Source organism: Peromyscus maniculatus, chromosome 4, assembly GCF_049852395.1.
Source record: "Peromyscus maniculatus bairdii isolate BWxNUB_F1_BW_parent chromosome 4, HU_Pman_BW_mat_3.1, whole genome shotgun sequence".
Taxonomy (NCBI): domain Eukaryota; kingdom Metazoa; phylum Chordata; class Mammalia; order Rodentia; family Cricetidae; genus Peromyscus; species Peromyscus maniculatus.
The window spans coordinates 145,910,178-145,923,000 of NC_134855.1; the positions used below are offsets into that span (position 1 = coordinate 145,910,178).

General features: G+C 43.4%; 1 protein-coding gene across 7 annotated transcripts in view; it reads left to right on the top strand.

The window, feature by feature from the left end:
• Positions 1–12,823, top strand: part of Ptprt (protein tyrosine phosphatase receptor type T) — a 1,096,883-nt gene that overhangs the window by 1,024,205 nt on the left and 59,855 nt on the right. For all 7 annotated transcript variants that reach the window (XM_042276726.2, XM_042276732.2, XM_042276733.2 and 4 more), the window contains one exon: positions 10,111–10,198. In XM_042276726.2, the coding sequence (XP_042132660.1) occupies positions 10,111–10,198 (88 nt within the window). The remainder of the gene's footprint in view (positions 1–10,110; positions 10,199–12,823) is intronic.

Here is a 12,823-nt window from a genome sequence, read left to right on the forward strand (position 1 = left end):
GGAGAGTCTTTAAATAGCTAGAAATAGAACTACCACATAATAGAACTATCCTACATTGAGTTATACATCAAAGGAATTTAAATGAGAATATAGAACAGACATCTTCACTTACAATAGCTAAGATATGGAATCAACCTAGGGGTCCATTGACAGATGAATGATAAAGAAAATGTAGTATGCATACTCAATGAAATATTCATCTGTACAAATGAGACTGTCATTTGCAGCATTACGAATGAACAAGAGACCATTATGTTAAGTGAAATAAGTCAGGCATAGAAAGACAGATAGCACATGGTCTCACTTAAATGTGGAAACTAAAATACTCATTTTAAAGAAGCAGAGACTAAAACAGTGGTCACTAGAACCTGGGAAGAGTTTTGAGGAGGGAAGGGTAGAGAAAAGATGGATTGTAGGTGCTTGGGCACAGTTGGGAAGGAAGAACAGCTTTAAAGTCTACAGTAGTGTGAGTGTGTTGACAACAGTTGATTGTGTATTTCAGAATAGCTGCTGGAGGTTTTGAATATTCCTAACACAAAGAAATGACATCTGTCTGAGGTGACAGATATGCTAATTACCCAATCTGATCATTATGTATTGTATAGATGTACTGAGCTGTCAGAGGATACCTCATAGATATACACAATTAGTATGTGTCAATTAAACATAAGATTTTTAAAATGGCTCACCCCAAGTAAAAGACAATATGTCTTACAGAAAGAAGCCAACACAGAATGCCCCTTACCTGTGTGGGTGGTCCCTCAGGATGAGTGGAGCATCAGCCTTTAACTTTGAGGCTGAGTCTCCCCCAGGGCATTTGCTATGTGCCTCTGCCTTGCTGCCTACAACAGCAGCTCTCCAGAGTTAATGTATGTCAGAGCAGCTAGAGAGTTAAGAAAGGACACTGAGGCATAGGGTCACTGATGCCGGATAGCTATTGTATAAATCGAGGACATGGCATGGTTGAGGGGAAGGTTTTTATTGTAAATATGAGGGAGAGTAAATCCAATGGAATCTGGAAGAATCCAAAGCCAGGAGAGAAAGTAATGTACTTGAACATGGATAGCAGACTGAACCAGGCCAGGAGAGAGGAGAGAGTAGGGAGCAGGGCAGGGTGTGGGGAGAAAGAGACAACAGAGAGAGGAGGCCAAGAGAGGAAGACAGAGAAAATAGAGAGTTCATAGCTGAAATGGCAGGTTTCTATGGTAATGAGAAGCTGGGGAAAGGGAAGCTCATGAGCTGAGGAACTTTAGAGTGGGGGCAGGGCAAGAAGAGCTAAGAAGAGCCAGAATGCCAGCATGGACTCTGCAACCAGTGTTTGTGATGCTGAGAAAGACTGGAGGCCAGCATGTGCTTTGGTCTGTCAATAGACATAACACATAACCATTTGTCCAGAGTTCCTTTTGAACCTGACAGCTGTGGGGTACTGCTCTGTTTATCCTTAGGAAATCTGGATATCCACCAAGTTTGAGAGCCACTGACATAAAAATTGTCATCTGAAAAAAATCTGGTTTTTTTAAACTTTGGTGTGTGTGTGTGTGTGTGTGTGTGTGTGTGTGTCTGTCTGTCTGTCTGTCTGTCTGTCTGTCTGTCTGTGTCTGTGTGTATGCACTCACACATGTATGCATGTCTAAGTACACACATTTTGTGTGGGTTTGTGTGCATGTACATGCAAGCATATGGAAACCAAAGAGCAAGCTCTTGAATGCCATTCCTTAGGATGTACTTCCGCCTTCTTTCTAGAGACAAGGTTTCTCACTGGTCTGGAACTCACTGATTTCCTTCATCAAGTTGACCAGCAAACCCCAGAGATCCATTGGTCTCTGTCAGCCCAGCACTGGGATGACAAGCTACCATGGCCAGCTTTTTGTGTCACCTGGGTTCTGAGAGTTGAACTTGGGTTCTCATGCTTGCTCAGCGAGCACTCTACCAAATGAATGAGCTGCATCCCTAGCCTTTTTCCTTTTCTGTGACTTTGAGACTGGAGCTCACTGTATAACCCAGGCTAGCCTTGAACTCTTGAACTACCCTGCCTCAGTCTCCTAAGTGCAGGCTGTAATTGGGCCCTTTAAGGAGTGTTTTATGACCCGACGCACAGACACACACTCAACTATTCTGACTTGATCCAAGTTCCCATGGCAGACAAATACCTATATCTTGCAGCAATCTGATTTTCTACTTTGCTTCACCAGCAGAATTCATAAATTACCATCTATTTAGTGACATGGTATGCAATAATATTTGCTCTCCTGATGCCATTTTGAGTAGATATCATTAGTCATCCCCTCCTGCCTTCTCCATCCACATTTATAATCCCCAAGGCATATGCTTTTCCGCACAGAATAGGTAGCGTTTGTTGAAAGCTTAGCCTCTGCCAAGGCCACCACTAACTCACACAGCACCTCAGAGAGAAACAGCAGAAGGTGTAACTGCCTCAAGATACTTAACTGTCACCTTCCAAAAGACGTTCATAATACAGATATATAGAAAACTATACTGTCTGGCATGTGCACAGTGCTTCTTTAGATCTATTGCTCGTGTATGGTCCCCAACCTGCACAGCTGTCCATGGTGGCCCTTATTATCTAGTAAGTTCCCCCACAGACTTCAGTAAATTGAGTATTAAATGAGTCCATGAATAGATTGGGACTGAACCTTAGACTCCCAACAGATGATGGAATTCTCTGCTACCTGAATTCTATGTCTTGCCTGAAAAATAACTCATTCTTGCTTCCTAGGAAGGCTTGAATTTTAAAACTGAGAACCTATATCCCAAGAATCCCTTTGATTTGTGACAATCTGAGACAAGTGTTGCCTTGAGTACCCCTATTTATGCTTATGCCAATAACTTGGATGTTTCTTATGGGGCACACAGTAAATTCTTTGAGTAAGCTATGATGGACCTTTGTATGGAGGGGGATATATAGTCTGTGAACACCTTACACCTCAGGCATTGGTCTAGATGCTGTGGGCTTTACCTTGTGGGCTTTACCTCAGGTAATCACTAATTGTCGCAAAGCTCTGTGGAACATGCCTCTTCATTTTCTATGTTAAATAATTTATATTTTAATTTTGAGAATGCCTGTGCTGAGTTTTAAGAAATGCACAGAATGGTGTAGACACCTACATAATCAGGATCCCTAAGGGGGAAATAACAAAACTGTTCTTCCTGCTCCCACTGTGTTTCTACCCTTCCCCTCCTCTTGCCTGAAGGGTGTGTCACGTTATTGGGGCTTGGATGGCAAAATGACTCCCAGTGAAAATATTCAAGCACCTCAGACAGCTTGCCTTTCTGCCTTTCCCCCATTCACATGCATAGTTGGTGTGCTCTAAGTATTTCTTGAAAAGAAAAGCTAATGACAGGCCCTACTAAAATGGCTCCTCCTTGGTGAGGACTCTACAGAAGTTTCCTGCCATGGAATACAGTGGGAACAGGAAGAAATCCTGGTGGGCTGAACTGATTATGGGGGAGGCAGGCTCTTGGCTGTGCCCTGAAGCATCATCCGGGAACTGGCTGATCAGCAATCCTGGGGCCTGGTTTTGCTGCACCTCAGGGCATTTCACATCCAATTATCTCCTGGGATACAGTCAAGCCAAAGGGAATGAAGGAAGGAATCACTGCTGACAGAGCTGCTTGGTTAGTGGGGCTGCAGGAAAGTGAAGTGGACTTGCACACCTCAGCACAGGATTGGAGATGAGTTCTTCTCAGAAACTCTGCTCTGAGGTCTCACTATTTGGGGTTTGGATCCAAAGAAGAATTAAAAGCATTATAAAGGCCCCTCTTAGCTAGTAGGACCAATCCAACTAATAGATTAAAAAGAACTAGCCAGGCAATCATTAGGGATGATTCTTAGTTCTAACAGGGAATTAAAGTACTAAGTAGGGAAACAGAGGCAGGTTACTCAGAATTGGGGACTAAGTCAGCACAACAGAGCCTAAGAAGGAATGATTTGTGATCATGTGGTCTGAGCCTCCAACTAACCCTGTGACTTGGCAGGTGATTGTCAGTCATAAGAAGAGTAGGCACCAATAATCATTTCAGCATGAAATCCATCAGACCTATCAACAAAGGTGAAGTGGGGGTGAATCAGGTGACAAGTGCTCTCTACTGTTTATCATGATGTGACCATGGCTATGCTTCCTCCTCATAAAATAATCCCAAAGCATTCCTATTGACTTTGAGTAAAACTCACATCCTATCTGTGACCTGTAGGACTTTCACTGAGTCACACCTATGTGCTGTGGAATATTCCTTTACACTGTGTGAATATATGTCGATGTGACTGGTTTAATAAATAAGCTGACTGGCCAATAGCTGAACAGAATAAGATTAGCAGGAGAGCCAGAGTAGGAGAATGCTGGGAGGAAGAAGGACAGAGTCTGGAGTCACCAGCCAGATGTAGACGGAACAAGAGATGAACTGTACATGCCATGCTAATAAAGGTACCACCACATGGCAGAGCATAAATAAGGAATATGGGTTAACTTAAAATATATGAGCTAGTAAGTAATAAGCCTGAGTTATTGGCCGAGCATTTGTAATTAATATTAAGCCTCTGAGTGATTATTTGGGAGCAGCTGTGGAACAGGAAATCTCTGTCTACATCTATGTGCCACTGATTCACATATGTATATCTCTTGTTCTTTCTTCATGTTCTAGAATACCATGAGCCCATTCCATCTCAGAGCCTCTGCACTTATTCTTCCCTTCACCTGGAACACTCCTCCCAGCTCTTGCCATGGTTTATATTAGCTTATCATTTAGTTTGAAATCAAATATGTCACCCAAAGATTAATAGTCACATATATAGTATTGAGGAAGTTGGGTTTATTGCATACCCCAGGTGCTGTGTAACTTTTCCTAGGGACACATGAACAAATCAATTCACTCCAGATAGATAACTGACAACAGACCAAAGAAATAATCATGCCAAGTCTAGCTTAGTGAACCAGTAACTTTATTGAGGTCACTTACAGGAGTATGGGTCAAGGTTTACATACAGGACATGTATGAGACTAAGGCAGCTATATCATAACAAAAAGCCCACAAAGCATGGTAATGGCTCACAAAAGCTCCATCCCTGGTTTTCCCCCATAGGATTTGTAGCCGGAAGGCTGGTTGGAGAATCTCCTCTCTGCAGCATCTGTTACTACCTATATAACCCTGGAGAGGGACCTTGTGAATCTTCTAAATTTTAGGAACTTCCTAAGACTTGTAAGCTGTTTATTCTTTGAGCCTTGTAAGTTTTACTTCCTGAGTCTTAAAGATCTTCCCTCTAGCTTTAAATAGTTCAATTGGAAAGAAATGAGCATGCAACATGGTGAGGGGTGGACCTCTCAGGAAACAGATGTCAGAAAGGGCTTATAGATTGTGGGGCCGTGCTCAGTGAAATTATCGATGGCTTAAGCAAGCTCCAGATTAGATGCTAGATGTGGTATTATTGGACAGCTTGATGAATTTTACTGAGAGAAAAATGTAGCTGGCAAAGAGGCAGTGGGCATTCCTGTCAGCTGGGATTGAGGGATGTTTAGCCATTTTCTTTGTGGTCATGAACAATGCTCATATTTTTGTCTCTGTTCAGATGTGATTGAAGAAAGGTCTTACAATTGTTCCTTCCCATCATGACTCTCACAAGGGCTCTCATCTCAGACTGGTTTCTGTGAAATGTTTATGCTCAGTAGGAGAGCCCTAGGGTTCAGCTATGAGTGTCAGGCCAGCTTGCCAGTACCAGGTCTGCTTTTCTCCTTCTCAAATGTCACCTTTTCAAACAAACCTGCCCAAACCTCTCTATCTGAATTGTGCTTTATCCCTAGCTGCTGTCTCCCTGTGTACCCTGCTTATCGCCTTCAAAGCACACAGTATCAACTGTAATCACTTGTTTGTTTGCATGTCATCTGCCTCTCCCCACAGTGAAAGGGGTTCATGACATAGTATCTGTCACATCTGTAGCCATCATTTCTACAACCAGGGACAGAACCTAGGCTCAGATGACTAGTGCGGAAGGAAGTGTGGGAAAGAGGAACACAGTCTCCTGTGCTGCTGAGCAGCTATTCTCCTGCCTCCAGACCTCACTTACCTAGGTTCCACAATAATCTAGTTCTTTTGTTTTTCTCAAAAGACCTTTTCAAATCTGACTTTTGAGGATGTGATGAATACCAAGGCTCAGCTCTCCAGGGACAAGGACATCCCCAAACAGATCTTTTGAACAAAAATTAAGTGACTTCTTTGGGAAAGGAGCGCTATGAAAGAGGGGAAACCTTTCCACACTCAGAGGGGAATGCAAAAATAGGGCTTCGCACTTTAAGGAGAAAGAACAAGAAAAGGGAACCAGAGATTGATAATAGAGGAGTATAACGAGGTGGCAATTTTGGTTTCAAAAGAATGTGATTAGCTCCTAATGACTGCCACCATTCCCTGGTCAATCTACTGTAACTAGCCACTAATGTAAAAATAATGCCCCTGGCTCCTTCACTTTGAAGACGAGATGAGTCTCCCTTTCATGCTCTTACCCCTCAGATTTGTTTTCTTGAAGAGATTATCCTCTATTAGACTGCAGCTGCCTAAAAGGGGAAACATATGGGTGATCAAAGTCTGCCAATTAGGGGCCATTACCACCTCCTCTTGGTGGCTCTATTAGGCACACCTTCTATATTTGTCAACATCATCACAAACCCATACCCACCCCCACATCCCATCCCTGATTTCCTTCAACCTCACTAGGGGGAGACAGAAGACCTGGGGCTATAGTAGATGCCTATGTGTATTCCCATGGGAAGTAGCCTTCAATCTTTACAACTGTTATGTTGGGTGCAGGATTTTCCTAGAATAGCTTTGCCTTGGCTTATTCCCAAGGGCATGGCTGTGATGTTAAACAACCATTAAAAACTCTAGGAGTGGCAAGATCTCTGCATTGGATCTTCTAGGAGTGGCAAGATCTTCATTGGATCTCTGCAGTGTTACAATACAGAGGGCCCATGCTTCTTCTACTGGGCCCATGGAGGCAGACCAAGACAGAGCACAGGGCCAGAGGAAAGAGAAATCCAGCTAGCAATGCTACTCAGAAGACAGGCAGGAAACGACAGCGAGCATTCTGTCACTGAGGGTATCCAAGTCATTGACACTGTGAATCAGCTGATCAGCTGCCTGAAGGCCACAGTAGGCAGGAAGTTTTCAAGCTCACTGCTGATTCTGCAATTCCAAGATCTTTGTCATCCGTGGGCATAGAAGCCCTTCATTTATTAGTCATTTCATTCATTCCAAACTTGTCATCCTAACAGTATGAAGTACAGTCCTAGCAGTGGGCCCTGGAAACAGAATTATAAATGTAATGTTATCCTTTCCCTGAAGAAGCCCGTGGAAGATAAGAAGCCATGTTGGAAGATAGGCTTTTAGGTTATTAGAGGTAGAGATGTCCATGTGATAATATAGAAGTGACTGACTCTAGCTGAGAATACAGTAAGGAAGGGTGAGCCTAAAGGATACAAAAGAGAAGAAGCTTGGATGAGTTTGGAAAGATACCTAGAGATTTTACAGGAAGCCTCGAGTAGAAGGGAATTTCAAGTAGAAAGAACATGTGTAAAGACTCAGAAATCTGAAGGACTTTGTACATGGCAAGAAGTAAGGCTGAAAGAACATTTGGGATGAAGTCATGAAAGGCCTGTTATTAATTTGGAATTTATTCAGTAAAAAGAGAAGTAACTGGGTCCTGTTCACAGTTTATAAAGATCACTCTGATAACAATGGAGGATAAATTGGAGGGAACAAAACCAAAGCCAGGGAAACCAAAGAGGAGATCCAAAGGTAAATTATCTCTGCAGGTCAATTTACCATTTTCACAGTGAAATCCCGTGAGAGCTTTGATCATTGCCTGTGTCCACATTTTATCACAGACAGTGACTTATCTGGTCTGGAATAAGACCTTGATATTAAGAGCTTGAAACCATACACAAGCAATGCTAGCATGTAGCCATAAAGAGACCTTAAGCTAACTGAAACCTAAATTCTGGCACACATGCTGTATCTGCGATACTAAACATATTTTTCCATAAGATTCATGTGAAAATATTCTGCCCCACCACCATGTTGGAATGAACAGTGGACTTTTATCACAGAGAGTTTCAAGTGGCAAATCTGATCCCCAAAGCTCAGCCCAAATATCATGAAAGGCAAAGCTGTCATTAAGCCCCTGTCACACACCAGTATACTAGCAGGCTGACTGACAGAAGTGAGGCTGCCTGGTCAGGAGTAGGGTGAGGTTGGAAGCAGAGTGAGGTGCAGGAGCAGGAAGCATCTGTGCTCTAAAGATAGCCTAAACAAGGTATAGGTTGCTATAGGGATGCTTGGTACCCAGAGGCCAGGCTTGCTTTGTTTCCCCTCTGAGATGCCTACCTAAGGGTTTGAGGCACACAAAGAACAACATTCTGAGCCAACAACAGTTGCAAAGGCACCTTGGAGCAAAATTAGAAAGCATGGCTTAGCCATGGAGCCCAGACAAAACCCTCTCATTTGTGCCTTTCAAAGGTGGCTGTGGGAAGGAGAAGAGACAGAATGGACACAAGTCCTACATATCCAACCACTGCATAGATGAAGCCCATGGCCATGCTAGGAAAAAAAAACAGGTCAGCAAACCATAGACACAAGCTAAACACATACTTACAAACAGATGCATTTGTCTGTGGTTGCTTTTATTCTACAGCCAGAAGGTATGATTCAAATATGTGTCCAGATCTTCACAGATGAGTCTTGAATATAACCTTTGCTATGGGAATCCCACCAAAGTTGGTGAAGCCCATGTGAGACCAACTGTAAGAAAGGGTTCACTGTACACAAACGCTACTTTTTCATGCACAGTGGCCATGCCTGCCTCTGAGCGACTGGATTTCTGGCCAATTGATGAGTTCTTACTCTTGCTTAGAATGTACCTAATGAGGAATAGATGAGCAAGGTGAAGGCTGATGTATTTAGATGAGTGAATGTATTCTCCTCCACTGTGCAAACCAGAAGCTGCAAATTCAGTACCATAAGTAATGCAAGGACCATGGGCAGGACATTCAGCCTGTCCTTCTGTGAGGACAGATAGAGACACTCATCAAAATAGGGCTTGCCCTGCATGCTGCTGCAGGCTTGCTAAAGCTGTTCCTACTTCATGAATGCTCATTTCTCCGCTCCATGATGGGACTGACTGCATCTTCTTTTTGTTTTGGACCACTTGGCACTCAGCTCTTGCAGACTATCCATATGGTTGTTTCCTTGGCTGTCACTTACATAGTTGCCTCCCTCTTAAACTGACTGATGACTTTCTAGCTCATCCCTCCCTTTAAGCTCTAGAGCTCTACATTAAATTTCCTGATCAACGGCTCAGCTTATATATCTTACAGACATCTCAAATTTGGGTGCCATTATTACTATTATCCTCCAATGGTTCCCTACCACACTTAGAACAAAATTCTGTATTAACCAGTAACTAAAGTGCTTGGGGGTCATTTGGATTCTCAAATCTCTCTAGAATTTTCCAGTCATTAGCTCCTACCCCAACAATCCTACCATACTCTCATCTATGAACATGATCATGTGGTCAATCTCTGACCTTTGCATCTGTTTCTTTTGCTTGGAAAGCACTTCTTATTTTTCTCAGTGTGACTGGCTTGTTCACCCCAACAAGGAATGAATTTACATGTGAGTTTTTCACAGAAAACTTCCTAAACTTCTATCCTGCTCTATTTCTTCATATCTTCATTATATAAATTTGGATTTGCTTTGTCCTTTGCTACATTTCATAATCCATTGAATACTCTAGAGTCCTAGTACCTAGAAAAATTTCCAAAACATATTTGGGGATCAATGAGTATCTGCTGAGTATATGAATGAATGAATGAATGAATGAATGAATCCTTGCTGCTGTAGACTGTAAGCTCCTGACAGAAAGAAGACAGAACAATATTTGAGCCAATGAACAAGCAAGGTAAGTCCACAGGAGGCAGCACTATAGATCATAGCCCTTTATACTGAGTGCCCATCACAGTGGATATTCATTTCCTGTTGTTGGCTCATCTACACTTGAGGAGAGTTGCTATCTCAGGCTATGCTAACCAGTCTGCCTTTGCTTTGTAGGCCTTACCAGAGGGACAGACAGCTTCGTGGGACACAGCCAAGGAAGATGAAAACCGCAATAAGAATCGATATGGGAACATCATTTCCTGTAGGTGTCCTTCTGGGAATTTATATGTCTTAGATTTGGGGAAATGTGGGAGAAAAAAGTTCTCTTTTCCTGGGATTTGATATAAAATAATCCTTATGTTCCCAGCTTTGGGTTAGTAGATTATTACGATGATCCCAGGAAGGGATAGTGAGGCCCAAATGAAGTCAATAACAATCCTAAGAGAGGAGGAAAGGGAGGGAGGGAGGGAGGGAGGGAGGGAGGGAGGGAGGGAGGGAGGGAGGGAGGGAGGGAGGGAGGGAGGGCTGACACAAAACTGACTGCCACTCGGTGATAGCACACAAGTATTGGCACTTCCAGATGATGGTATGAACAGTCTTCTAAGCAGCACAGGGAGAGAGAGCAATGTTACCTGAGAAAATGTTGAGTTAAAGCTCTGTTAGGAGTTGCCCATAGTAGCCTTCATGTGATCTATTGTAGCCCAACCCAGGCCTTTTGACATCCTGTCCACTGTGTGAGGAATATTTCTTAAGATCTCACGGTACCCCAGTTTGGGCAAAGCAAGGGGAAAGGAGGAAATCCTAAGGGACAAGTTATTTCTAGCACAGTTAAAAGTTTTGTTCTAACTGTCTAGACATCGCCAAAGAAAAAAGCTGGAGGAAGAATAAGACACAGGCAGTTTGTAAAGGAAGAAAGAGGCAGAAGTTTTCGCTTAGCTGTTTCCTGTGCTGATTTAGGAATGGGCTCTGAATAGTGGAACTAATCAGAAAACATTTATAATTTCTCTCTTGCATGCAGACAGCAAGATTTCTTGCAAGTGAAGTGTCGGAAAGAGATATTCAAATAGTCAGCAAACATGTATTAAGGTCTGATGTGTGGGCCTCCTCTGAACACTTCCAGGGCTGGGCACTGGGAAATGTCTTTGTTGTGGGACAGGTGGCTATTCACTGTGATTTCTCCCCACCATCATCTGCCGCAAAACAGTGCCTGGTGTACACTAAAGTATCCAGTGCATTATCCAATGTCCTTGTCAGGTTGTGAACTCAAATGGGGTTCACTGTCAAAAATAGGTTTCCAGTGCCCTGCCCCTAGGAATATTGAACAGATGTGGAAAACAAATGCCTAGAGCTTAAGGAAGGGAGACAGACAGGCCAACAGACAGAAGACAAGATGTATGAGAGATATATAAAAGATAGGTGAGGCCTCCTCAGGCCTCCCACAGCTCATCCCTACCTGGGTGATCACCAACTGTCTCCTGGATCTGGCCCAGTCTCTTCTCTGTCCCCTCCATATCCAACTGGCCCAAACTTTCTACCTATCTGATCCCTGACAGAATTCATAAAGATCTTTACTATATGAATTCAATGGTATTATTTTTCTACTAAAAGCCCTTTAGACATTCCTTTTCACCCTTGAGTTCTCCTTCTTACAAGGCCTTTTCCAGATCCACTCATGGGGGTTCAGTCCATCATAGTCTCCTCGGTAAGCCACACCGACTCTCACACAGCTCTTGAGCTTTCCATGTTTTCCCTCCACACCTCAAGGTCACCTTGACACATTCCATTCTCTCCATCAAAGTGTTCTTCCCTTCTCTCTTTTGACTTGCTAATGTGTACTTCTTCTTTTGTCTATCAACTATCATCACTCTCTAGGGGAATATTTTTTGACCATAAACATGTAGATGAACCACAGTATTCAGCCCTAGAACTCTGTGTCTTATGTTCACCTTGGCCTTTGTCATTGCTGTACATCGAGAGGCATTTGGATAAGCCTGCTTGCTTGCCTCACAGCAGCATAGTCCACAGCCATCTTGTATTTCTGTTTCCCCAAACCTTCCATATGACCTATGTCTAAAAAATAAGAACTGAATATGGGAGGGTCCTATAGGGCATGAGCATTTCATTTCTGTCTACTGCCCCCCCCCAAACTGATAGTGAACACCTTAGAAGGATAACCGGAGGAAGGCTGGATCAAGCCAACACTGGAATGATAAGTCCAAAGAGGGAAGAGCCAAGAGAAGACAGAACAGGAAGGAGAGAAGGACACACCATACCTGCTGAGAGCACCATTTGATAGCCAGAATTGCAGAAGGCAGTAGAAATGGAATTGAACTCCTTTGCTGAGATGACTTCCTAGGAACTATAGCCACATCACTCACTGTACAGTAGCTCCAATGGCAGAATGGGGAGCAGAGGCAGGAGAAAGTTAACAGGGATCAGATGTCCAGGCCTGCTATTCTGGGGAGCTATATTCTAGCTGTAGATGCTGTGTGTGAGCTCCTTTTTTAAGTATGCATACTCATGGTTCCACCCTGCCCTGCCCACCTCTCTTTGACTAAAGACTATATCCAAAGCCAGGGAAAGATGCTATGCCCAAGCTCAAGACAGACAGCAAATCTGAAGAATCAACACATCTGGGAGAAACCTCAGCTGCCGTGAAACCCCAAGTTCCCCACCAGTCCACAGAAGGGCCTCTTCCACATCATTTTAGATTCCCAGAGAGATTACACTGCAGTTGTTCCCAGCAGCAGTGAGCTTTACAACAGCTTTCTAGGCTGCTTCTGACCCCCCCAACCCCAACCCAGCCTTCCAGTGCTAGCCACTCTTCCTACAGACATGTCTTGCCTTGGAATTTTTGTCTTATATCCACCCCTGGAGAAAAAGAAAT